Source organism: Misgurnus anguillicaudatus, chromosome 19 (genome assembly GCF_027580225.2).
Source record: "Misgurnus anguillicaudatus chromosome 19, ASM2758022v2, whole genome shotgun sequence".
Lineage (NCBI taxonomy): Eukaryota > Metazoa > Chordata > Actinopteri > Cypriniformes > Cobitidae > Misgurnus > Misgurnus anguillicaudatus.
The window spans coordinates 32,448,357-32,476,309 of NC_073355.2; the positions used below are offsets into that span (position 1 = coordinate 32,448,357).

At 36.8% G+C, this 27,953-nt stretch overlaps 1 protein-coding gene and 1 long non-coding RNA gene across 2 annotated transcripts; one reads left to right on the forward strand and one right to left on the reverse strand.

Moving 5' to 3' along the window:
- Positions 1 to 1,639: 1,639 nt before the first annotated feature.
- On the reverse strand, positions 1,640 to 26,714 carry itga2b (integrin, alpha 2b). The gene is made up of 30 exons (XM_055194464.2): positions 26,453 to 26,714; positions 25,766 to 25,896; positions 23,201 to 23,298; positions 22,500 to 22,656; positions 22,323 to 22,372; positions 22,147 to 22,192; positions 21,845 to 21,985; positions 21,712 to 21,756; positions 21,583 to 21,626; positions 21,441 to 21,503; positions 20,399 to 20,451; positions 20,113 to 20,324; positions 19,243 to 19,428; positions 14,827 to 14,872; positions 14,481 to 14,588; positions 14,084 to 14,139; positions 12,696 to 12,844; positions 11,057 to 11,161; positions 10,520 to 10,587; positions 10,294 to 10,441; positions 9,680 to 9,772; positions 9,332 to 9,411; positions 9,130 to 9,210; positions 6,502 to 6,607; positions 6,267 to 6,419; positions 5,720 to 5,833; positions 2,687 to 2,803; positions 2,448 to 2,549; positions 2,239 to 2,361; positions 1,640 to 2,117 (listed from the first exon to the last, which is right to left on the reverse strand). Exons 1-30 carry the CDS (start codon positions 26,626 to 26,628, stop codon positions 2,025 to 2,027), a joined length of 3,144 nt encoding a protein of 1,047 aa, XP_055050439.2. The 5' UTR covers positions 26,629 to 26,714; the 3' UTR covers positions 1,640 to 2,024.
- On the forward strand, positions 23,844 to 24,451 carry LOC141351096 (uncharacterized). The gene is made up of 3 exons (XR_012359278.1): positions 23,844 to 24,009; positions 24,080 to 24,145; positions 24,207 to 24,451. It is a non-coding gene; the product is annotated as an uncharacterized lncRNA (long non-coding RNA).
- Positions 26,715 to 27,953: the final 1,239 nt, after the last annotated feature.

Sequence of the window (27,953 nt, forward strand, 5' to 3'; positions counted from 1 at the left end):
TAGAAGTTTATGTATAAACATGTTAAAATATAAGTATGTAATAAATATGTTATAAATAAAAATATGTAATAATATATATGTAATATAATATGTAATCATTTTGTTATAAATATGTAAATTATTGGGCTTTATTCATGTAAGCGAATAAAACAAACGTTTGTGTGTAAATAGTAGCCTAATGATCACAATTCAGCTGCATAAAAGTCCTTTCTAATTCAAAATAGAATTTTAAGTATAAATATGTTAACTTTAAGGATATCTGTAAACTAAAGTGATCCAAAACATAGTGCGTAAACTAAACACTATTGATTATTTTTAAAAAGGGGAGGAGCCACTGCCCTAACGTTCAAGATGAAAGCACTTCAGTGGGTCTTTAAAGGGATAGTTCACCCAAAAATGAAATTTCTGTCATCATTTACTCACTCTCAAAAAATAGTAAAAGAAGATATTTTGATAAATCATGGTAATATCACAGTTAACAGTACCCATTAACTTCCATTGTAGGAAAAACAAATGGTATGGAAGTCAATGTGTGCCATCAATTGTGTACCATAATTTATGATTTTTTTGTGTTTAACAGAATAAAGAAACTCATAGAGTTTAGGACAACATGAGGGTGAGTTAATGATTACAGAAATGTCAATTTTGGGTGAACTATCCTTTTAGGATTTAGACTACAAAGCATGTTTTATGAATTCTTATTGTGAGTACATGCACTATAAATTATTTTAATGATTTTATTTTATTTTATTATGAATATACTGGACCTCAATCATGGAATTTCTGTGTAAATTGTTTATAAATTAGTGCATCAAGGTTATGTAAATTGTAACACTGAAATGAAAGCTACGATTTTTATAAAAGACAAGGAGTACAAAAAAATATATTCTACCTTTGTTTCATGAACATGTGAACTACTACTTCAACTCAATTATCTCTTCTACATCAATATGTATCATCCCCTACTTGAAAAGGTTAATGAGAACAATGCTTTAGGTTTTGTTGACATTTTAGTACAAAGCCATTGAATTATGAGCTATGTAGATCAGGTTCCCAATGATTTCTATTTCTGCTTAGATGCAGATCTGTCGGGCTCATCTATCATCACCAAATGCATAGTTGAATTAAATGAAGATACATACAAGGGTCAGTGACAAAAAGTTTGGCAAGATGAGAAATTCAAAAATCTTTTTAAAAAACTTGTTTTATAAAGCATGCATCAGGTTTATTTCAATGTATCAGTGTATTTATGTAGATTTTATGCAATAAAAAAATACATTTGCAGCATTTTTATGAAAGTTAAGACCTGAATGGACATGAAAATGTAAAATGGTGTAACCGCCAATTGCGCCAAAGAATGAGAAATATTAAATATTTTATCCACCTTGATGGCATGTAAGCGTAATCATAAAAAAATTGAAATATCATTTTATTAGTTATTTCTAAACGTAAATTTTAATGCTTTTTATATGTCCTGACATATGCTGAAAACAGCTCTGTTTTCTAAATAATCTTTGACAAATGATGTAAAAAAAAAGTCATATTACACTAAACTATATGATTTTATTTTATTCCACATTTTTATGAATATATTTATATTTTAATAAAAAAAAAATACTAGTTACACCAATTGACACGGACATTTTTTGCAATTATCCCCCAAATATTCTTTCAAAATGAAATAAAAGCAGACATTTTAGACTTGGTTCTCAAGAAAGAGAATGTATGCAAGTAATCTGCAAATTTATTTTTAAAATATTAACCCTTTTACATTTAATTGAACCATATGGACACAAAATAATTACTGTCACGTCATTGACCCACGAACCAAACATGTTTAATTACAGAACTACTAAAGAACGGCAATTATCTAGAGTGATAATATTACATTTTTTATTTAATATTTAATCGGCACAAAATCATTGCACATTTAGGATTAAGGTAATGGCTTAAAGACAACACTGAAAAGCAGAAAAAAAGACTTTTAAATGCTTTAAAGCAATATAAATGCCCCAGTTGTCTAATCACGTCTCATTCTGGTCTCCACTCAGTTGCTGTGTTTCATCACCATCATCATCATCATCGCACGGAGGACGGTTGCGCTTAAAAAAACCAACCTTCAAAACACAGAGTGATGCATGTTAACATGGATGTAGATTTATATGAAAGGCAGCTGCTGTATAGGGTTTATTGAGAGATGGGGCAAATCGCCCTCTGCTGCTCAACACAGGGAAATACCTTCCAGAAAATGATGCTCAGTGCAGCAAGCAAAACCAGTCCAGCAATGATTGACACCACAATCCACCACACAGGCACCTCCTCCTGTCCATCTGGACGTCTCCATACTATATTTGTATATGTCTACACATCACAGACCACAGGATTTATGAAAAGTTGGATATGATAGGTAAATATTGTAGTACATCTCAAAAGTAACAGCATCACACCGTTGTGTTTCCTCTGGGCAATATGGCAGGCTGGACCTTTGAGGGCACGTCTACCACCTCAAACTGTGCCGTGGAGTGAAGAACATAATTTACATAGGGTCTCTGAACAGGGATAGGAAGAAAGAAATAGAGAAAGTAAAGAAATAAATCAAATGATTACAGTATAGATTTTTGGATCGGTTTCCCCAATGACAAACCACTCCTATTATCTTTAACGTTTCATCTACAAAATTACCCACCTGTAGGAAGGTCTGCACCCAAAGCCTGCTCATCACCCTCACTATGGCTCTTTCATCTCTCTGCAGTCCAACAGCTTTACAGTCAAACACAATACACTGGTCACCATTCGAGCAATTCTGAACAGTAAGAAAATTTATAAGTGTTAACTTTTTGAAAATGAGCTTTTTTACATGATTGAAATTTGAATAGGCCGATATAAACTTTCCTTTGATGTATGATTATATGATAGGACAATATCCAAGATGAAACTAAAAATCTGGAATCTGAGGGTGCAAAAAAATCGAAATTTTAAGAAAATGTCCTATATTTCTAATGATAATATGTTTTATTTATTTACGGTAGGAAATGTAATGTATACATGATCTTTACTAAGTATCCTAATAGGGATGCATAACGATTAATCGCGATTAATCTATAGGAGAATAAATGTTTTTGTTTACATCAGTGGTTCCCAACCTTTTTCAATTCTAGGCCCCCCACTCACTCAATTTTTTCCAAATAAAATTAACTAGAGCTTGGTATGACTCAGGCGTGGAGCCTGGGCCCGCCCAGATTGACAGCTGGCCCGCCCAATCAGAAATGTAAAAAATACTACTCTGTATAGTTAGACATGTATACTACTTTATGTGGTGTAATTTATCTATTGCATGTTATGTTAAAAACAGTAAAATTATAAGTAAGCCTGATAACTATTTAAAAACTATTAAAGCAGTTGAATGTTGCGTTATAATGAAATATTCCCGAGCAGCTTTCAGCCATGCACTTTGAGAACTTTTTTTGCAAGCAAGTAGAAAACGTATTTTGAATAACAACACGTTATAAATATGTGCTGCGCGCTTTCCTCTCAATAACATAAACACACAACAAATATGACAGCGGGGTAAAAAATAGAAAGAAAACATCTGATCATAGTGATGTTGTTTGATATAGCGATATAGCAGTCACGCCACGTTTATTGCTACACTTTATACAATATAGCCTATTGCTTTTAAGCAACAAATAGCCTATCATAACAACCGTTAAGCCTACTGTGTAATTGAGACATTAATTTAAGAAATGCATTAAAGCAGAAAGACGTAGGCTGCGGAAATATAGTGGGTTCACTTCAATCCACACCACAGACGTTCTTGGTTTGCTTCTTATTTATTAAATCGAGGCAATTGTTTGATCAAACATTGATTAATATTAAGATACAATTTATACAAAACGAAATTCACTTTAAAGAAAGTATTTCTACAAAACAAACCTCGCAAAATCGCTTGCCCGACGTCCATTACGGGCTATGGCGAATTCCTGTCGGGCTAAAAAAAAAAATGATGCGCCTTGGCCGTCGGGCGGAGGAAAAAATATTGTAATGTGTTTGCATTCTCTCAGCTTTAGTTAGGTAATTATGTTGTATGTAATTCGGCGTCATCTTGTTAGCCATTACTATCCTCACTAACAAGTGAAACTGTCACGAAATGAAGTGAAAGCATTAAATCCATTATTCCTTTCGTTCACGTCTGATATGCGCGCTCCTCGGCTCCGCTCTTCTTGCTCTTGTGCTCATCAAAAAGTATATTAAATGTTTATTTATTTGTCATTTCGTTTAACCTCAGAGTCTAACATTATTCTAGCAATTCCCTTTTTCTTTCTTTATTTAGTAAGTTAACTTAAATATGTGAGAACGAAAATATATTTTTAGTGATTTGCATGAAGAGAATATGATGTTAGAAGCTTCATTTTAAGCATTTAGTAGCCGTATTTATTTAAACACTTTAATAGGTTATTTAAAAAAGTATACGTTTTTTTTTGGTTCATTTATATTTCCTGTCACTGTGTGCAGGTTCTTTTTTGTAGGCTATGAGAGCCCAATATTTTTTTTTACCAAAAAGGCTTAATAAATGTCACGTTGCATTACAATTTAAAGTATCAATAATGTCAAAAATGTGACGTGCAGTTCGGGTGTGTGTGTATGCTGTTTAAATTAGTGTTCTGAAGTTTTGACGAATTTTATAGACTTGTTATAGTTTCTTATTCAAAAGTGACACCCATAGATTCAGGCCCACCCGGACTTAATCCATGCCCACCCATATGTCACCTTCTGCATCCGCCACTGGTATGACTAGACAGATATATATTCGCCAAAAATAAGAAACATCTTGATTTTAGCTTATTTTGCTTGTTTTGTCCAATTTTTTATAATTTTAAGTCATCTTGAAGCCCCCCCTTTGGGCCCCGGCCCCCTGGTTGGGAAACATTGGTTTACATCATATGTGAGTGTGAACTGTGTATAAGAACTTAGATAAATGCATGCACATGCATATATATATTTAAGAAATCTTTACATGTGTATATACATTTGTATATTTATGTATAATTTATATTATATATAAATCTAATAATATATAAATATATATATTTCTTAAAATTATACATGCATATTTATATATACATAATTATTATGCACAGTTTGTTCACATATATGATGTAAACAAAAACTTTTATATTGCTATAGATTGATAGCGATTAATAGTTAGGCATCCCTATATCCTAATGATTTGTGGCATAAAAGAAAAATAATTGGGATCATTTTGACCCATACAATTTATTGTTGTCTATTGCTACAATATACCCATGCGACTTATGCCTGGTCCAGGGTCACATATTATTTTAAAAATCATAAAAATTATACTTCTTTTAAGATATAAAAAATATTAACAATAAATACTGCTTTAATTCAAATATTCAAAAGCAATAAAACTAAATGTTTTAGGTCGAGATAAACAAACGACACTGGATGAAATAATACAGTCTTGATTTTGATAAATGGATGAACATCAAAAATAAGTGATATTAAAATCTTACAACCAATTTAACAGCTCTGCAAAATAGTTTCCTATATATTTATTCACAACACATTATTGTTAAAAATTATACATCAATAACATTCAAGGCATCATATTATAATAAATCCAACATTTATAAGCCTCTATAAACCCATTGGCTTCTAAAAGTGTTTACTACAAATGATAGAACTGAAGATTCTGTACCACATGGACAATCTGTTGCCACGGCTGTTCATTATCTGGTTTTTGTGCCAGGTCACGTTTGTTAAAATGATGAACCTCGGCTACAGTGCTGTTGCTAGACTCCAGCTTCACTAACTGTGGACCAAGATGAATAAAGAACTGGGTAAGATTATTGCCACACAAAAAGGATATTACAAACACAGTACACAAGTACAATGGTGTTTAGACATGAATAATGTCATGCACATTACGTCACTGTCAAAAAAAGATCAGTAATGGTTCCTACGTGGGGCAATTTTTTCTGACAGTGTTGAAGTACTTTAGGGTGCAGTGTAAATAAAATACTGTATGAAGAAGCAATCATTAAATGTCATAAAACATCTAAAGCATGATATTACCATTTCATACCATCATGGTAGCACATTTCTGCAAGGGTTGCAAATATAGCTGCACATCATTTTAACAGTACAACAATAGATGATATACAGATGACAAATTCTTATATTTATAATAAATAAATGGCATTTAAGTTGTAGTTTCATCATTGATCAGCAGGGGTTGCTCTTACCCTACGTGGATCAATGTTGAAGTAGTCTGTTTGACAGGAGAGGAGATCTACAGAGGCATTAGCAAACACGTACAGCAGATAGGATCCATTTTGTGCAACGGGAAACTCCAGTTTAAGATTAACGTTGACAGGACTAGGTCCCATATTCCTCAACTGAATCAGAAGAGAGACATCATTTACAATTATATACAATACAACTTCTCTTTCTAAAAACCACTGCTTTAGATTACAGGACCTCATAAACATGCTCTACAAGTGGCCCGACTTCATCCAAGTCTTCTGGATAATCCTTTGTCACCCATTTAGCAATAGGCAGGACACAGTCAACAGGAGAAGATACTCTGTAAATCAATTAGGAAATAATCAATTATCTCACAAAAAACGTAGGCCTTGTTTTAGTTTTGATAAACAACGTAAAATCAATATTAAAGTAGCCTGGGTGCCAGCCGATCTTAGCCCCGCCCACCACATTTTGAAGAGGGGAAGATCGGTCTGGGGTTTTTCCATTGAGGAGCTACTATGCGAGTCCCAAAGCTGGTCGAACCAATCAAATTGTGAGGGCGGGCCTTATACGATAATGGACAGATGTTTAACAGTAACGTAATCAACCGCGTCACCAAAGAGCGCGTGTGTTGAATCTGTTTACAACGAAATGGCTGCCGCTGGAGAATTCAGATGTGTGGAATCTGACATTGAGTCTGTTCTAAAAGATATCGACAGAGCATTGATTTTAAAAGAGGAACAGAGAAACGCAAGCAAGGCATTTGTTTATGTTTTTGCCGTCCTTCCTACGGGATTCAGCAAAAGTTGGTTGCACTTATGGAGGACAAAGTTAAAGAAGCAACTGAAATGAATGTCACGGCGATGCAACTCGGCGTGCACGACAAGATGGATATAATTAGCGGTCGTTGCCAGCTTCTTTTCGGAACCCCGGAATCGTGACTGCTGAATAAGTGGAGGGACATGCTAGGCTCCGATATTTTTCAAGCCAACGTAACGTTAATGGGTATCGTCGATGAAGTTCACCTAACATACAAATGGTAAGAGATAGTCTTACTGTATGACTTAGGAAATACTTAATGTTGTGATATAAATGAAATGTTGTAAACATAGTAGGTGTTGATGTACGTTGCTAACTCAGACTTAGTATAATCACAATGTTAGTGTCATTGTAGCGAAATAACTAGCAGTTTGGTCATGCTGCAAAAGACGACATTTCAACATATGTTACACACTCCGTTGCTCTGATTGGTCGTAGTTCTATCCAATTGAGTGCAGAGGCATTTTTCGGTTGAGACACGCCTCATAATTATAGCTCAATGGAGCGGTATTAGACTCAAATTCTGACTAGAATTGAGTATGACAACGTCAGGCTATATTAAAGTGCCAGACAAATCCAAAATTACCTGTATTGCAGTGTATTATGTAGCTATCCTTCGATGTAAACGATGTGCAAAATAGTTCAATCCAAAAAGTGCACGATTAATAAAGTTATTGGCTTCTAAAGTAGGCAGTCGACTCTGAATCACTGAAAGAATTGTGTACGTTGCATTATTTCATAACGTTGTTCGTTATAATGTCACTATACATGATTATTGCTATTTATCATAATAGTTTGCAAATTGTGCATGTTTACACTATTTACAAGCTCTAGGCTTATTTATGTCCTGATAATTATGTGAGATATTGACAACTGTTGTCATGATAATCGCATGACATACTACAAGCAAGCGCAACAACATACAACATAGACCGCAAACAAGTTTACAAATGAGAGATTTACTTACTAGTCCATCAACAAGATCGCCAAATCAGCATCCCATCCAGTGCTGTCTTTTAGCTCACGCCAATGAGTAAAAAGTGGGACTCTTGTCCGGTTCCTAACGCGGTCAGATTCTCTTTTCCTTTTCCTACTCTCTTCCGAACGCGCTTTCTTAACTTTTAAATCGTTTAGCCTCACGTCTCAAATTCGCGCGTGCAGTTGTTGTTATAGGCTTGATTGACTTCATGCGGCGCTGCAAGAACCGACAGCCGGATGACATCAAAGTGCCGTCTCGGATCATTCTCGCCGTACTTTGACGTCATCCGGCGGTTGGTTCTTGCAGCGTCACACGAAGTCAAACAAGCCTAACGTATGTGATGTTGTTGCCGTAAAGCAAGTCGTGATTCTCGCGAGATTTTTCAGGGCCGGTTTTCTCAAGCTTACATTGGTGGTTTTGCTAGCGGCGTCCTCCCCGAGCTTCAACAGGAGGATGATTCGCCCCACTATGACTTTGTTTACCACTGAAATAACTTTGAAGCTGTTATATTAAGGTAAAATAACTGCATAGTGTGTCTTTAAAAGACCCGCCCCACACATACGCAACCCGGCAAGGATGTCGGTTAGTAGACACTCTCCTTACTGCTGATTGGCTATAAGTGTGTTTTGGTAGTCGGCCCGTCTCCTTTTCCAAAGCGTTTTTCAAACATTGTGCACTCCGCCTTTAAGAAGCTTATAAATTGGACCTAACTGGCACTTTAAATATTAGTGAGTAAATTTGATATTTGAGGCCATTTTTATTCTAGGTTACAGTAACCATAAATATCTTAACATTCACTTTAGCCGATAATAAGCATTTAAGCACTTATGTTCCATTGTAAAGATTTTTTTACCAATCAAATGTTACAGCTCAGGCAGTAAATGCCAGTAGCTGAAGTATAATAATGTTTTCACAGATCAGAACCCAAGGCTGAAGTCATTAATCTCTGATTCTTGCTTGTTGGCGCTTTTGTATTTGACACATCAGCATCTCCTTTTAGCTTCATCCTCTTTTGTTATAGGTGGGAAGTAAAAGTGATGAGAGAAGATGACAGAAGCACTAACCCACGCATCTCCAGGGAAGCCGCAGCAATCACATTAACCTGCAACTGGACCAGGTTACTGTCTGGATTCTGGCTGTTCTTGCTGCAAATAATAAGATAGATCAGAAGACAGACCAAGAAAATAATTATAGGCTACCAGAACAGTAAGGCATGTATTACAGCTAGCAAAAGAGACGGCATGTGCATAGTATGGATTTTCACACCTTTTAATTTGCATTTGAAAGGTGATGTGGCTCTCCACCTGTTCAAGTCCTCCCATGCTAAAGTAGAGACCTGCTTTCAGCTGGATAAAAGCACACAAGAAGATTTTAACAGGAGGGTCAGACCAAAAACAAATTCCTTTAAATGGGTAATCGCGACCATGTCTGTGAAATTTTATTTAAATCTCATTGAGATTAGGAGCATCAAAGTTTGATTTCAGTCATTGATTTAAGATCTTAGTAAAGATATCAAGGTCATGTTCTTAGCATTATGCAGGATGATTTTATGTAAAAAAAGACTTTAGCTGGGTTTTTTCAGACTGGGTCACACTTGTGAATTGTTATTCCGACCTGATGTCCGGCCTTCATTGGGTTGCCCAAATCACAGACGACAACCACTGACCCGTTCTCCTTCCTCTGACCGCACACCAATGGACTGAAGTCCTTAAAAATACACAACACATTTTACCTTACAGAACCTGGCAATGATACTGCTATTCAGACAACCATAAAACAACATAGCGACATAAAGGGAGCAGTCAGATAACATTTATTAGACTTAATCTTGTTGTCTGGCCAATGTGAGCCAGTTCCCCAAATCTGATCATCCTTTCGAAAGCTTGTTTTTGTGAAGAATCGCATCTATACTCCCCTACAAAGGCCAAAGGCAGTAACTTCGTTTTTGGTCGAAAATGAGTTATTGATATTTTTGGGACCTCCTTCATCATGTGGATAAGTATCTTGAGTCATTTTTCTCAGTTCCAAGTTAAGGTCTTTTGCCTTTGTGAGGCAGTATACCATGCAGACTACAGCCAAGACACACGCCAACAATGTTTTCAAGAAATTGACATCGATATCCCAAGGAACGGTGGCAGAAGGACTTTCACACAACAGAATGGAAGCGCTTAGTGTTCATTAGCTCGTGTCTCTGACTGAAACAAACAGGAAATGACTAAACCTCTCACCTCCCGGTCGCTCAAAACACCCTGGTAGTGCGTGTGAGGCGGCGGGGTGATGCACAGTTCGGTTTCGTAAGCTCCTTCGCCTCGATTTTCTGCATCTACAATCAGCAGCGCTGGATTCTCATCTCCAATCAGGATCGTTTCTGTTGACCTGTTAATAACACGCTTGCTTAAAGATACAAATCTGTAACCAGCGATTAACATAGTCATTGAGAACAAAGACACTTACGCCACTGCCTTCAACTTCAGGTCCGGGATGCAGATGTTATCAGAACCACAGTCTAGTATTATGCGCGTCTACGTACACAAGACATGAAGCAAGTCTGACATGTTTTCTTGTAAATGGGCACTTTTTATCAGGCTCTTATGTTTAAGTTCAGTAATTTTACTTTAATGGCAACGAAAAGGTTATTAGTCAGTGTAGCAATCTTTAAAAATAATGAATGGCCTGTGGATTGGATTTGAAATAAAATTATTTGATAAACGTATAATACGTCCCAAGTGCATTCGGTCAATATCATTATCTCATTTTTGATGAAGGTTGAGTTTAACGGCTTTTGCATCTCAGCTCTTCAAGAGAGACAAAACAACTTGTATTACATGTATACATTTTGCAGAAACTTTTATCTGTAGCAATTTATACAATCTATATTTTTTTTCTTTTTTATCAGTTTATGTGTTGCCTGATACGAACACATGAATTTGTGTTGTTGATGCAATGCTCTACCAATTGAGCTACAGGAACCCATATTTTCAGAGCCCTCACCTGTCCGACGACGACACTTTGCCCATGCAGCACCGCATCTTGGGAATCGGCCAGGCTGTAGTTCACCGAGATAAATATTGGACTAAGCTTGTCCTTGAACTCAGGCTAAAAGGAAAAGACAGATGCAAAAGATGCAATAAATCAGATTTTTATTCCAACATTGAAATCTTTGGCACAGCTTGACAAAAGCATACATTTTAAAAGAAACATTTCAAGAATGATGAAACAAAATGGTAGGCAGCTGAAGGCTCCTAGTTTCTAAAGAATTTAAAGAGCCAATGTGTAGATTTTTAGCGGCATCAGCGGTGAGATTTTAAATCGGAACCAACGGCTCAGTCCACAGCTCACCCCTCCTTTCGAAACGCATAGAGAAGCTACGGTAGCCGCCACAGGACAAACATGTTGTCATTGAGACAACATAGGGACGAAATGTGCTCTGTAGAGCAGTTTTTCCGTTAAGGGCTACTGTAGAAAAATTACAGCAATGTAAGGGGGCCCACAGTGTATGTAGATAAAAACGGCTCATTAATGAAAACAATACAGTTCATTATTTAAAGCTCACATAACACACGGTGTTTCTGCATTTCTGATGTAGAGTAGTATTACATCCTTTATATCTCCGAAGAGTCTTAAGTTTAATCAGATTTATAAAAGAAAGATTAGCTTTACAGAATCTTTCCGATAACGTACGAAAAATGAGGAAGGAGGAGTTATATCGCAGGAGGAGCGAGTACGAGTCATGCAACACTATACAACACTGTTTAACTTATGATTCACTACATGTTTGTGTCATTTATATAATATGCACGCGCCTATTTCCAAAATAACACAAAAGTCTTACTTACCGCATGAAACTGATGACCCGGTTGGTAAAATCCAGCATATCAAACACACACGCAAAACCCGGATAATAAACTATATCCATTGTTTTCATAAGGCTGACTTTCTTCTCCTTACATCCAAAAACACACTTCATCTTTCGTGCCATTGTTGAGTTTTGAAATTAAACAAAGCTGTGTCACGTGATGTGATGTTTGCAAGTTAGCGTCTACCGCTGATTGACGGGTGGGCGGGGTTTTCCGGGGGAAGTGCCCATAAAAATAAGTGATATGTATAGAAACCCCTGAAACGTCAGCTAGACCTGTAATCAAAAAAACTTTCCGAAACTTGTGCAAACTCTGGCGAAGTGCATTCGGCACAGAAATACTCTGTAACACGCCCAACTGCTTTTTTGAAACTTTGTCTACGTTTAGCATGAGGACACAACTTTATAACTGTGTTAATAAGTCAGAATGCAGGAAATACCATTAAACCACTCCTTTAAGGTCTTTATACACCAGTTATATATATTATATTGCATTTCTGTCAAGAGATCCTTCAAAAACTTACACAATGCACCTTTAAACGTTATGAACCGTAGGAGTGAAAGGTCTGCTGCTTTTTCAAGATTAAGATATTACTTGATCTAACATTTAACTCAATGTACAAGGTTTCATAATCCTCACAGAAGCATTCAGAAGCATGAAAGTAAGACCTTGAATTATCTTGCGTTTTATCAACAAACCACATTTCATATCAACATGTTCCATATCAACAAAGCCTAAAAAAAAGATGTTTTGATAAAGATGGCAAAACACACCAGTAGGTAGGCAGTAAAATTCCTGCAGACATCTGAGTTTCTCTGAGCAGAGAGCTGGAAGAGAGCGTACGGCTGGTTGGACTCCAGCAGGAGGGTTCGTCTGGCCATAGTCTGTTTCATCTTGTCCAGCTGCAACTCTGTGTTCAGCACTAGAGAGAAAGTTTTACAAACCGGTGATGAAAATACGGCAGATCTTTGAGGAAGCCGTAGCTTCCTTGGATTTAGAAGGATGGGACACATCGCAGAATTAAAAACAACACCAACTTAATATACTGAAACATTTTTGGTTTCTCAAAAACCATTTCTTTCATACCTTTTATAATTAAATTTTTTTCACTATAAAGAACCTTTAATGAAGCAGAAAGGTTCTTTGTATGTTAAAGGTTCTTTAAAAAACGTCCAGCCTTAAAGGGAAAGTTCACCCAAAAATGAAAATTCTGTAATCATTTATTCACTCTCATGTTGTTACAATTTAATATAATATAATTTTGTGAAAGAGAAAGGATCTTTGGATCTTAAAGGGACACACCACTTTTTTGGGGGAAATTTTTCTGCTTCCCTAGAGTTAAACATTTGATTTTTACCGTTTTGGAATCCATTCAGCAGATCTCCGGGTCTGGCGTTTTTTTATTTTATTTTATTACGCACTGCCCAAAAATTCCCCTTAACTTTCAATGGCAGGGGACTATTTGCGGGCACTGTGAAATATCATTGCGCCCCCTGCAGCCATGTTACAGCAGCAAAGTCCTTGATTATTACGCAAGAATGAGAGTTTAGTTCCTAGCCATATCTGCCTAGAAAATCGCAACTTTTACTTTTCAGTCGGTCTTAGTTCACGATGTAACTACAGAAGAGTCAAGTTTTAAATAGAAAAAAAATATCTAAACACTTTGGTTGTGTTTGAGCGCGATGCTAATGGTCTAATCAGATTAAATGGATTATGCTAAGCTATGCTAAAAGTGGTACCACCAGACCCTGAGATCAGCTGAATGGGTTCCAAAACGGTAAAAATCAAGTGTTTAACTCTAGGGGAGCTGGAAAAATAGCATATTTTTTTTTAAAAAAGTGGAGTGTCCCTTTAAAGATTATGGAACCGTACATTCAAAATTTTTCCTTATATGATATTGTGTTGCAAATTTATTTTTAATAGGGGTCTGGTCATGTTGAAATTAAGAATTTGGATGTTTACAGTTGATCTTAAATACAAGATTAGGAATTGCAGCCCAAAAGATAATACTGCTGATAAATAAGAGATAAGACCGACTTTACTGTAGCTCAACATCTTCGCAAGCAATGCTAAGGTCATGTGCATTCTCAGGAAATGCACATACTGATAAAACTGTACTGTGTAACTGTAAATGTAATTTTTTAAAAATAGGATTACATACCAATCTCCACAGGAATCCTGTGACCAGATACTCGAATGCACGCCATAATTTCAAAGCTATGAAAAAAAAACAAGTTGAATTTTTCAAGCAAACCATGTAATGATGGTAATTATTCTTTAAATGTAAAAATCAACAATTTAGGACACAATTTATTTACTGTACATATACTGTATAGAAATGATTGATTATGTCAATGAAGCCACAATGTCCTTGAAGCATTGCGGACGTGCATTATTCCTAAAATTGATGTGGGTGTATCAATAGCTCACTGTACCGTTCCTGACACGAATCCTTGAGAAGCTTTTCACAGCTGACTAATGGAGCATTTTAAATGCCAGCTACTTTAATCACGATGACATACAGGCGCTGTTTCTTTTAATAAGTTCAGAAGCATTACCACGTAATGAAGGTGCTGCTCTGGGAAATCTGACAAAACTTCTCTTCTGGGTTCAAAAGATCAGGGAAGAAAGTGAGTCGGGCTTGTGTCCTCACTACAGCTTGTGCTCTAATAAAGACAAACAAAGGGATACTGTAGGTCATCCAGGCATTTGTTCAAACCGACAATGTCTGAACATATGTCATCACTTATTTTCAATATAAATGCTTGTTGAAGGTCCTGAACGCTAGTTGGGAACCACTGGTTTAGTTCTTAAACTTGTACAGAAAGAGCAAAGTTGTATAGGAAATAATGAAAAAAAAACCATTCAGGGCTATTTTCTGTAAAAAAAAATATTTTAAATTACCTGTAAGTGGCAACTTTGCTCACACCCCAAGCACCAACAATAAGATCTAAAAACAAAAAGCATAGGTATGATATATGATCAGACAATAGAAAAAATATGATTATAATTACAACCAGCTTTAAAACCATTTTAGATTAAATGGATTGAAATACAGAATAAAATATATAAGTATAAATGAAGAACAGATTTTCTCACCAAATACTGAAATGTGCATAAAATAGCAATAAATGAACAAAAAGTATACAGCACTAAACTTAAGAAAAATTGATTATGGAAAGAGAATTTCAAACATGCAAATAAAAGTAGCTCCGCCCAGTTAACCCCAACCCAAATAATGAGGCTGTCTATGTCAATACAATAAAATGCATTGAACATATTCACACTCTCATAAAACCTACATAAAGTTGTCACTGGGATGATACTTTTTTATAAAGGTTCTAATATATACCATCTACAGATACCAGTATGTATCAATGTGTACATTTGATGTACCAATATGCACCTTTTCGCTACCTAAAAGTGTACTATTAAAAAAGGTATCGCCCCATTGACAACCAATTAGCATCTTCTTGTACCTTCTTTTCTGAGAGTGCATGAATCCATCAACCAACCAATTTTGCATTTAGTCAGAAGTTTGGGGCTGGTAGAATATAGGCAAGTGGGTAAAAAACTGCCCGGTTTATACACCTCTAACTGAATATCCATGTCTTTGAGAAGTGACCTGAGAGAGGTCTCTCCACCAAAGACAGGGACAACCAGATAAACAGCAATAAGAGTCTCTCTCAAGAGCTGGAGGTGTTGTGTTAAAAAGCTTTGCCATGTCCACGCTGGACCCCAGAGTCAGACCTGTTTCCATTTATATCTGAAGTAAGAGGGACGAGGGACAGACCAAAGCTTTCCAGTCTGCTGGAGACACTCCCGCAAAGCTCAGACAACTTCAATCCTCTCAAGGGTTTGAGGGGAAAGGCTGTTAGTGGAGATTGTTCTCAAAGATTTGAACCTTCAGGGAGACCTCCGAGGACTTGCTTGGCTGTACCACATTGTTATTTGTGGGTTTTGTAATAAATGGATGGCTGTTTGGGGTTTTTGGGAAGTGATTTAGGGTCAGGCAATTTCATGCGGTGACTCAGCTAATCTGAGGTTTTCTGGTGCATATAGTGTCTTCAACAGCGACTACTACAGTATAATAATTTCACTTTGATCATATTGAAAAAAGCAAAGATGCTGAATTTTTATTCCATACAGATTATTCCAAACCTGTCTGACTTATTTAATGCATAATATGTTCACATTGAAACTTGTTCAGGAAAATGTTCAAATTGCTTTTTTACATACTGTACAATGACAGCATGTTGAATGGCCACAGGTTGTAAAAGCTTTTTGAAGCTATACGATAGCTGCTCTAGATCTACAACTAATGCTTATGTTAATAATTTAAAGGTGCATTGTGTAACTTTTAGAAGGCTCTCTTGACAGAAATGCAATATAATATACTTAACTACAGTATATTTTCAATGGTGTAAAAAGACCTTACATAATATTATGTTTTTATTACCTTAGACATTTTTATTTACATACACAACGGGTCCCATTGGAAGTTGCCATTTCATGCTATAATGTTTTACGGATAAACTGTCCTATATAGGACGTTTTGTCACTATGATGTCCCAGATGATGACATGTTTGTCCTCTGGCGGCTAGCTACCACTCTGCGCTTTGAAAGGAAGGGGTGAGCTGTCCCACTGCGCAAAGTGACGTTGGAATGACGTCTTTTTCATGTAATTTTTGGGCGTCCGAATCCGGTCCATAAAAGGGGTTGTTTTGTAACGCCAGGCGACGTCTTTTTTCGATGTGTTCTGCACGTCTGAAGGTTGACATCCGTAGGACCTCCGTGTAAGGAAAATAGACATGAAAAAAGCGAAAAAAGATGATTGTCTCTGCAGTTCACCCATCCATTGCAACACCGAAACACTTCAGTCATTTCGTGCCGGCCGCGGGATTCGAACTACCAATCTCTGGGTTACAAGCAAGTCTCTCTAACCACTCGGCCAAATTTAAATGAATTTGTATATAATTCAAGAAAGCAGAAAAAACAGTACTGTATAAATAATATAGACTATTCGTAAGTATTAATCATGTTGGTATAACAATCCTGATAATTTGTAAATAAACACATTTTTATAGGCCTAATCATGTAATATAGACATAGGCCTGTCATAGACGTCCAAATGACGTCTAAAGAATCACCCAGTTCAAACGTCAAATGTTGCCCATAAATATGACGTCCAAATCACGTCCAAAAAATTACCCAGTTCAAACGTCAAATGTTGCCGTAAATATGACGTCCAAAGGACGTCCAAAAAATTACCCAGTTCAAACATCAAATGTTGCTGTAAATATGACGTCCAAAAAATTACCCAGTTCAAACGTCAAATGTTGCTCGTAAATATGACGTCCAAGTAGGGTCATGGTTGGACGCCCAAATAGTGAACCTAGTTTGGACGTCAAATAGATGTCCAGAATTGGTCATGGACCGACTGACCCAATATAGACATGATCTGCACGTCTATCCGACGTCCTGTGTTTAGTGGGGTTGGTTGCAATTCACAATCTCACTGCTAGATGCCGCTAAAAATCTACACAGTGAACCTTTCAACAAGAATTATGAAATAAACGTAAATATATAAACGTAAAATATTTTTATAAGCCGCATTTTTTTCATAATTTGGCTAGTGCTGCGTCTTTTGCTGCGTTTACACCAACTGCATTTGAGGCGTCAAAATCGCATCTACCGCAGCTAGTTTGCCACTTGAACAGTTTGAATGCATTTGCACGTCTAGAGCGAAGTAGACGTGTGGAAAAAGCAAGCATTCCTGTCTCTATAGAAATAAGAACTTATGTTGTATAGCTCCGGGTGACTGCTTAAGGACATTATCAATCGTTCCTTCATGTTGAATGAGTGACTCCGGGCGAGGCTAACGCGGCGCGAAAATCCGCCAAAGTTCAAATTTTCAACTCGGGTGTCAGCCGCAAATTCGCGTCAAACACAAAATACACAAAAAGCACCATTCGCGCGAACTAGACTTGCGTCTACCGCCAAACGGCTCATTTGCGCCGCGAGACCTCCAGACGCGCGTCAACACGTCTTAACATTTACTTAACATTGAAATCACTCGCGCTTGACACCTCTACCGCGGCTGGTGTAAACGCAGCATTATAGTCAGATGCGCCTTGTAAGTCAGTATGAATTAATTTTGAAAAAGGTCTGCTCACAGAATGCAATTCTGTTTAACCTGTTAACCTTTGTCTGTTTTCTGAACCCCCCCACAAAAAATGTCATAGCTAAACTAAAATAGATACAGTTTATGAAGTCTTTGCACTAAAAGCATAAGTTTGGTCTCATTTGAAAGCAGACACTTGGAAGTTTATTAAGAGGTGAACATTAGTTACTGTCATAATGAAAAAAGTTGTTATAGAGAGCTTAAATTATACTTGTTTATTAACTCCACCAAACATGTATGAAATATTGTTATGAAAATCTAAATGAAATTGGCCTTGGAGCAACCTAGAAATGTTCTGCAGATAAAGCCACAGGTCTGACCATGTTCTGTTTTAAATCTGAAGATGATACCTCTAAAACTCTGTATTTTATGAAATGTTTTTAGACCCATGTCATGTAAATTTATTTAGAGAAAACAGCAAAAATGCTAAGCTAATGTTTGTTTATTTATATCTCACAACATCCTTTCAGTTTATTGTCCTATTGCTTCGTGTTTTAAACAGACTCATTAAATAAGCATCCGGATGAGTCATTAACAACTTTTAATCCGGGATATGGCTGTCTAAATGTTTATTTTATTATTATAAACAATATAATAATTGCTCATAATTTCTATTTAGTGTTTTATTTCCTCCTTTTGTCTCAATTCACTTTCTTTTTATTAAAGTCCTTTCTTACAAAAAGAAACTTATCTTAAAGAAGCTTTACCAGTCGAAATTATTCTTAGAAACATATATCTCATATCTCCAGACAGCAGATGTTTACAGAACAGCTAGTACGTTAGCTTAGCATACCATCAAAACACGACAAATAAAAGCATTTATAATAAAACTCACTTTATAACATCAAAAGTCGAGTGCTTAAACAATCATGCGTGATCTGATGTGGCTTTGGATCATAAAATTACCAAATTATTAAAAACAATACACGCTAAAAATGCTGGGTTTTTCCAGCGTTGAGTTATTAAGGGACAAACCCAGACGTTGCGTTAAATTAACCCAGTTTTTTATATTTGACTTAACAACCCAGCATTTTGAGTTGAAACAACCTAGCACATGTTGGGTTTGTCCCTTTTTGACCCAACGTTGGGTTGTAAAGAACCCAGCATTTTTTAGAAATCGTAATATATCCCATACCTGGGTATCCATTATCATCAATATCTGTGCCTCCTCTCAAACTGAAACCAAACATTGCTGGATCTTTGAGGTTCTGAAAGGGGCTTTTAAGGACCTGAGCATACTGGGTGGCCAAACCATCACTGTGACCCAGGAAAATGAAAACTTGCCCCCCTTCACCAGCACCAGGTGCCCCAACAGCCACATCTAGAGATAAACCAAAATGGAGTGAGTAAACAAAAAAGGAAGTGGGTATAGTTGTCACATGTAGATTTTTAACACAGCCATTGTAAGTTATGTCCTCCAAATTTAAATATTGTCACATTTATGTTGAAGCGATTTGGTTAACAAGTAAACACAATAAAACTACACTACATTTGGACAAGGGTTAACTATATATTAAAGGTGGGTTTTAACTGAATGTTTAGAAACTCTGTTCTCAGGTTGGGGAAAGTTTTTACATGTGCAGAGTTTATTAATAACAAAATAACACAAGTAAAATAGGCTATTTAACTGCAGGTTCTACTCAGACAACTTACATCATATGGTGTGACAACATGCCCTGCTTACTGGAATAAAACTAGCCCCAGTCTCGTCTATGACAAATGACATTTACCACAGAAAAATAAGACGTTTTGAGCCCCCGCAGTTATCAAGTGACTCACGAGATATATTTGCTTGTCAAAAATGAGATGCTTTACCGCAGCCACAGTTCCTAATTTAAAAACTATTACCATTTGTAAAAAGACCAATACCCTGATTTTCTTTCAGATATGTCTTCATTAATGCTGTTCAGGTTTCTGTATGTGATTCATACATTTATTTTGTTATAAATATTGATCTGGATGTCATTTTCATGGCCACGTTCATGTGATGTCACACAGTCCTCACCGTTGAAGCCATCATGGTTGATATCTCCCAAAGGGGCTATGGCACTGCCAAAACGCCCATAGGCGTATGTTCCTGTCAAAACCTGGTTGGGTCTGGAGGAGAAGGTGAAACCCTCTCCTTGCAGATATACGTGCACCTGTCCCACTTCTCGAAACTTCTGAGTGGACAGTTGCTCCATAAAGAGCGGAGCTCCAATAAGGATGTCATCCCACCTGACAACCACAGAGGGGATGCGGGTTTATGTCAAAAAATTTTCAAGCAATTCTCAACTTGAAAAGTCACTCACCCATCTCTGTTGATGTCTGTCACTGATACAGAATGGCCAAAGTAGGATGCTACCTACCAAAGGGAAGACCAAACTTTGGTAAGAAGTGGTTTATTACTTAAATATTTAGGCCCTTATCTCAATAACATACAAACTTACAAATACCTAAACAATAGTAATAATTAATAAAAAAGCTGTACAATCTAAATAATTGTATTAAAGCAACACTATGTAGTTTCCATGTAAAATGACGTACAGCTCCCCCATGTGATTGAAAAGCGCAACAGTGCCTGGTATCAGACACTCTTCTGCAGGCAGGGGGAGGGGCGGGCTGTGTGCTCTACCCTCCACCGCCACTTTCAGAGTGTGCTTGTAGAAGCTAGGAGGCTGTTCAGGTTGCAACAACAGTAAATTTTGTCCAGTTAAAAGTTTTTCTATCACTGAAATAATTTTAAAGACATTACTTAAAGGTAAAAAAAACTATAAGTGTTGCTTTAAAGGTGCAGTGTGTAATTTTTAGAAGGATCTCTTGACAGAAATGCAAAATAATATACAAAACTAAATTATCAAGGGTGTATAAAGACCTTTCATAATGAACTGTTATGTGTTTATTGCCTTAGAATGAGATGTTTTATCTACATACACAGAGGGTCCCCTTACGTGGAAGCCGCCATTTTGCGCAGCCATGTTTCTACAGAAGCCCTTAACAGACAACATTTTTTGACTAAGTTGTCTCCAACGATGACAATGTTTGTCCGGTGGCGGCTACCGTAGCTTCTCTATGTGTTTCAAAAGCAAGAGGTGAGCAGTGGACTGAGCGTTGGTTGCAATTCACAACCTCACCACTAGATGCCGCTAAAATTTACACACTGCACCTTTAAGTGCTTTTTAGCACCATTTTTTTACTAAACATCTTAGACTATACATTCAATATGGTCATGGTTAATATCAAACTTTTGTACAGTGAAATTTGTGTTGTCAGTTTAATGTTTCACTCAAACTGTTATGCTTATGATAAAAATCATCAATTACTCGTGGTCTTGAGACTTTCTGACACTTTTACCTGTGTTCCACTGATTCTCTTCATGGTTTGCAGGGGCGAGGTGGCACCATCTATTATGTTGACCTAAAAATACACACAATAACTCCATCATCAATTGTATAACCAGGCAAGATCATGTGTAATCATCCGTGTCAAGTCTTACAGAGCCTGCAGTGTGCATGTCATTTGGGACACCAACAACATAATCTGCAATCACACAAAAATGTATATAAAAATGTAATATTCTTTGAAAATAAGATAAAATGGAAATGATGACCAACAAGCCCATTACCTGCAATGTTGTCTTCACTGAACTGCCCAGCAGCAACAGAATATCCTATTACGAAACATATATACATTTACAAAACCATGCAGCCATATATCCTGTACTGTATATGTTTCCAGTGTTAGACAACACATCATACCCAGGTACACATCATGCTTGTACAAGTCTTTGAAGAGGTAACGTATTTGCGACGTTCTGGTCTCTCCGGTCACAAAGTGGATTGAAGAGAAGTCACTGCCACTCATCATGATGTTTGGAAGAGGTGCAGTGATGACCTGACCTAAGTTATGACAGTGGTTTTACAATTGCACAATTAACAGTGACGTATGTACGTACAATGTCAAATATAACTTTATAATTGTTATTTCTGAATCCCAATTGGGTGGAAACAGCCTTGCTTCATTTAAAAAAGTGTAGGGTAGTTTATCTAACATACTTTACCTTGAAAATAAAAACCTCCTGGCGCACCAAGTACCACTCTGCCATCCTGTCACAACCAACCAAATCAGAATGAACATAAAAGCACAAAAACCATTAAAAATAACTAGTTTTAAATGTTAATGCATTTAAATGTGTAAGTTATTCTACTGCCATTAGGGAATAACATAAGCAGGAACCTTGGTGATGTCAGCATCGAATCCAGCCTCACAGTAACGTCTATCAGGATCTACAGTACACATAGACATTTAATCATTACTGGTCAGATTCAGTGGGTGCTTTTATTGTATTTGTAATCAAATCTAACAGATTTTATTATTAGATATGATATGACAAATGTAGATTCAGTTTCTTACAGCCTTTATAAATTGCATCCACATGTTGCTCCCTGCAGGGGGAGTAATTCACCACATCTTCTGTTTGCGTGTTCAGAACCTTGCAGTTCCCAACAGGCGTGTTCATGGCTTCCTCTTTTCCCATTAACACATTCCAGTGAAACATGGGGGCACATGCCTGTCTCACAGGAACAATATACTATTTATTTCTGTCAACAATGTAATGTGTGTCTCTATTGGTTACTGTGTATCTTCTCAATGTATCTCTCTGTAAATGTATATTTGAGTTGTGTCTGTCCCTATATGTTACTGAGAACATGTATTATGCCTACAGTTGCTTTAATAGGACTAAAAATATACTAAAAATAATTGTTGTAATTAGCTTGACAGCCCTGGTTCCCATTCACTTTCAATAGCAGCTAGGACATTCTTGAAAACAACACCTTTTGTATTAAAGGAAAAAATGTATAGGTGTAAGATATATATGGGAAGAACATAATAGCATAAATAATGAGATAAATATAAAATTTATGCTAAAATAAAGCCACATGTTTACTGTATGACCCTGAGGTGTCTAAGCATTTGGAAGATGCTTTTATCCAAAGCGACTTATAGCACATTCAATCTACACATATTTTATGTGTTTTATCGTCATTTGCCAAAATGAAACTGTATTGTGAATGTGTAAAAGCTGTTTCTAAACTGCAGTGCCAGCAACTCACCAAGATGTAGTTATTGTAGGTTCGAACCGAAGCACCCATCCACTGGTTAGACTTGTGAGCCATGAGGACTTTATTTTCACGGGTGAAATTTTCATCACCTTTGAACCAGAATTCAGCATTAACACATTGATTTACTGGATTACCATGACTCAGTCATATAATCTTGATATCTTTAATATTAACTAAGGCATTGAGATTATTAATGTGAAATCAATGATCGAATTCAAACGTTATGCTCCTAATCTTATTAATAAAGTATGAGACTTTAGCCTCGATTTAAAGAGATAGTTCACCCAAAAATTACAATTCTGTCATATACTCACCCTCACGTTGACACATTTATTTGTTTTGCTGAACACAAAGGAAGATGTTTGTAATCAAGGATGAAACAGGAGCACCGGCGAGTTCCATTTTAGAAAAGAAAAATACTATGAAAGTCAATGGTGCTCAACAACACTTTGGTTACAAACTTTGCCTAAAGGAAAACACCACAGTTTTTCAATATTTTACTATGTTCTTACCTAAACGTAAACTAATTAATACATACAGCCCAGGTGCTCATTGGTTGGTTTCTTTTAAACGTGTGAAGCAATCAGGGCATGTTTCCCAGGGTGTAGGAGTTGGTGATTTCTCAATGGTTGGTTTCATGTAAATCTGAACCAATCAGAGCCTGTTTTACAAGGCATAAAAGGCCTAGTAATGTAGCGCTTGGGAAGCGTCATTTATCACCCTCTCCATTAAGCGCTCTTTTCAAATGAGCGGCTTATCTGATGGCTTTTGATGGCAGTGCGTTGCTACGTTTGTTGCAGGTGGGTTTTGTTTACTGTGATGTCTGAAACTTTTAATTTTACTAGAGACTGATTGTTTGTATACGTTTAGTGTCGTGTGTGTTTGTAACCATTTTTGGATGAGTGATACGCCGTGAAGACTTCGTTATCTTTCTTGGTATGTATGGTTTTTACTTGTTAAATGTAGTATTTTTTTGTACTAAAGTCTTGTTTGGCAGATATCCAAACATGGCCGTGTCTAAGGGTCTTGGTAATCCCATGTTACGTGGAATGTAAACCCATTTGGATGTGACTACATTGCTGCTTTGCCTGAGTTTGTTTTATTCCATTTGTATGTATTTGTGTCCGTAAAGTGGCGACAGTATTGACTCTTTGTCGGACTGCATTCATTTGGTGGTTTGGGCTGGGAAGTACCTACAACTACATTGTCATCTGAGTTCAGCCCTGCCTGTGATGTATACCCAAATGCAGGAATTGTGATTTTGCTTTTTGTGTAAACTTCAACAATATCATATTTTTTTCTACCTGTTGTCTATGAAAATAAATTATATTTTGGTAAATTATTGTTTGTCTTTCTCACCCCATCCTTGACCATTGGACCTGTGTGTCTTTAAGATTTCCCGGGTATCCCGGGTGACGTAGTTGGGACATTAGTATTTCAAAATTCGTAGATCACTGCTCGTACTTCATTATGCCACAAATGCATGCACTTAATCTTTTTACAGCGTGTCGTGAATGTTTTAGCATTTAGCCTAGCCCCATTCATTCCTTAGGATCCAAACAGGGATGAATTTGGAAAACCACCAAACACTTCCATGTTTTCCCTACTTACAGACATGAGTAAATATGGTGACACAAAATAAAACATGGCGATTTTAAGTAGTTTTCGACCTCGGGCGCAGTAAGATTGGCGGAAGTTTGAGTGAGAGTGGGAGGAGTCAGGAGTGATAATGTTACTGCACGCTGAGGTCAAAGTGCGGCAAATGAAGTGCTTTTTCACCATACAATATAAGTACTCATTTTTTATCGCCACGTTTTATATTGTGCCAAAATACTTACTAGTTTAACTACTCGTGTAACAGTCTTTAACTCTTTCACTGCCAGAGTTTTTTTAAAAATTTGCCAGCAAGCGCCAGTTTTTCTGCAAAAACACCACATTTTGAGCAAAAAGCAGAGATAATTCCATTTTTGTGACGGACTTTTCATAGAGATCCCATTCAGAGCAATCTTTAAAACAGACACGGACATGCAGGCGCTTGCCATAGGGCAATACTTCCGGGTTTAAAAAGTTGCGGGGAATCTCGTCATTAGCGGGGAAGCGTTTTCTCTTAATTGACGAGATATCTCGTCAATGGCGGTGAAAGAGTTAAATAAGGAAACATTGAAGTGTTTGGTGGTTTCTAAATTCATCCCTGTTTGAATCCTAAGGAATGAATAGGGCTAGGCTAAATGCTAACACATTCACAATGCGCTGTATTAAGATTAAGTGCACGCATTAAATAAAGATAGGTATGTATTAATTCATCTAAGCTGAGGTAAGAAAATAGTAAAATATTGAAAAACTGCCGTTTTCCTTTAAAATATTTTTGTTTGTGTTCATCAGAACAAAGACATTTATTCAGGTTTCTAACAACCTGAGGAGGATTAAATTAATTTTTGGCTGAACTATCTTTTTAACAGACAAGGTCAAATTTATCTGCTATACGAAGGCATTTTTGCATATCTTGCATTGAACAACTTCCTAACATACTACAGCCAAGTGCTATATGCCACTAACCTTTTTGGTCAAACTTTAAAATCTGACATGATTCTCCAGTTGACGTCCAAGGACAAAGGAATACAGATCCACCATGAGAGACCCCAGGCTGACTAGTGTTCGCTCTGGGTGCACCAACCACTACACTTTTACTACAGGACAACAAAACACAGAACGACATACAGTATTCTGCATTTAGTAAAAGAGAGGCTACAAGTATCTAGCTTAGACTCATACAGCAGTTTAAACTTGGTTAGAGTCAATATTTAAATGATCCTGAAGTTCGGCAGATTGTTATTTGCCAGAGCATGTAAACTAAGCATCTGGATTCATACACTCTTAAAATTGCTGGGGTATTTTTTAACCCATAATGGGTAAATGTTGGACAGAACACATGCTGGGTAAAAAATGACCCAATGTTGCATTGTTGTTATGCAACCATGGGGTTTAATAACCCAGCAGTTGGGTTAAAACAACCAAGCATTGTGGTGTATTCTGTCCAATATTTACCCATTATGGGTCAAAAATAACCCGTACATTTTTAGAGTGTACAAGATTAACTCATGAAATGTTTTCCATGAAACAACGTATTTGTGTAACATTCATATCAGTCAGCCATTGGTTTGCTTGGAAGTTCAGATGCAGACAATCAGACGCAGTCAACTACTGTAACAAACAGCCTGCTTTATAAAGGTCAGTTTTACTAACCTTTCACTGCCTGACTGATAAAAATCCACAGAGAAACCAAAGTAACTGTCTTCCGGTCCAGAGTACACAGTGTAGTTCTTCAGGTCCAGGTTAAATCCATCGATGTGATGTGGATAAATGAGAAGTGACAACAGCACAGTATAAATCAGCAAACTAACTTTAAACCTCTCCTCCATCTTCTTTAGAAAGCTGCTGGTTGGAGCACTATTTAACACAATTCTCTCTTCTACTACTACACTACACTCGTCTGTGGTTATTTACATTCATCACATAACATTCATGTGAGTGTCTGTTTCTGATGTGCTTCCTTCAGATAAAATGAGATATGTCACAGGTTTCCTTGATGATTAGAGTTTTGGTGGCAGCACTTTTGACTTTAAGGGCAGGTTGTCAAAACTAAAAATCCAGGATTAGGCCTTAGTTAGACTATATTAGGACAATTAAGTAGTTTTTATAAACATACCTTGAGACCATCTTGAGACCATAGAATGGCATGTACACTCACCTAAAGGATTATTAGGAACACAATACTAAAACTTTGTTTGACCCCCTTTTGCCTTCAGAACTGCCTTAATTCTTCGTGGCATTGATTCAACAAGGTGCTGAAAGCATTCTTCAGAAATGTTGGCCCATATTGATAGGATAGCATCTTGCAGTTGATGGAGATTTGTGGGATGCACATCCAGGGCATGAAGCTCCCGTTCCATCACATCCCAAAATGGCTCTATTGGGTTGAGATCTGGTGACTGTGGGGGCCATTTTAGTACAGTGAACTCATTGTCATGTTCAAGAAACCAATTTGAAATGATTCGAGCTTTGTGACATGATGCATTATTCTGCTGGAAGTAGCCATCAGAGGGGTACATGGTGGTCATAAAGTGATGGACGTGGTCAGAAACAATGCTCAGGTAGGCCGTGGCATTTAAATGATGCCCAATTGGCACTAAGGGGCCTAAAGTGTGCCAGGAAAACATCCCCCACACCATGACACCATTGCATTAATTAAAACCTACACCAGTATTGGTTTTTGTAAGGTTTGTTTGTAAAAACTACTTAAATGTCATACAGTAATATAACTAAGGCCTAGTCCTCGATTGATCTAAACCCTGTCCGGGAAACCACCCCTTTATGTAAATGCCAGTATGGAAGTCTTTGAACGTGCCTTTGAATCAACATTATTGTACAGGAATATTGCATGCAGATGTTATTAGTTTACCATAAAGTCATAAGAGAAGCACTTGATATGTACAACAAGAGAAACATTTTCTAAGAAGATAACAGGAAAAATGGCAGCATTGCGTAAACAGACATCTGGTTCAGGAAGTCTCAGCATAAGAGATAACGCATTATTAATGCTGTTTTTTATATCTGATGTGTATTTTGGTCCTGAGTATACTCTAAAACAATTTAACTTTGAGAAACTGAGTTGCTACACTGTAAAAGTTTTTTATGCAGCTGTTTGTCAGTAACTTACTGTAGAATTAAATTCATGTTGTTTACT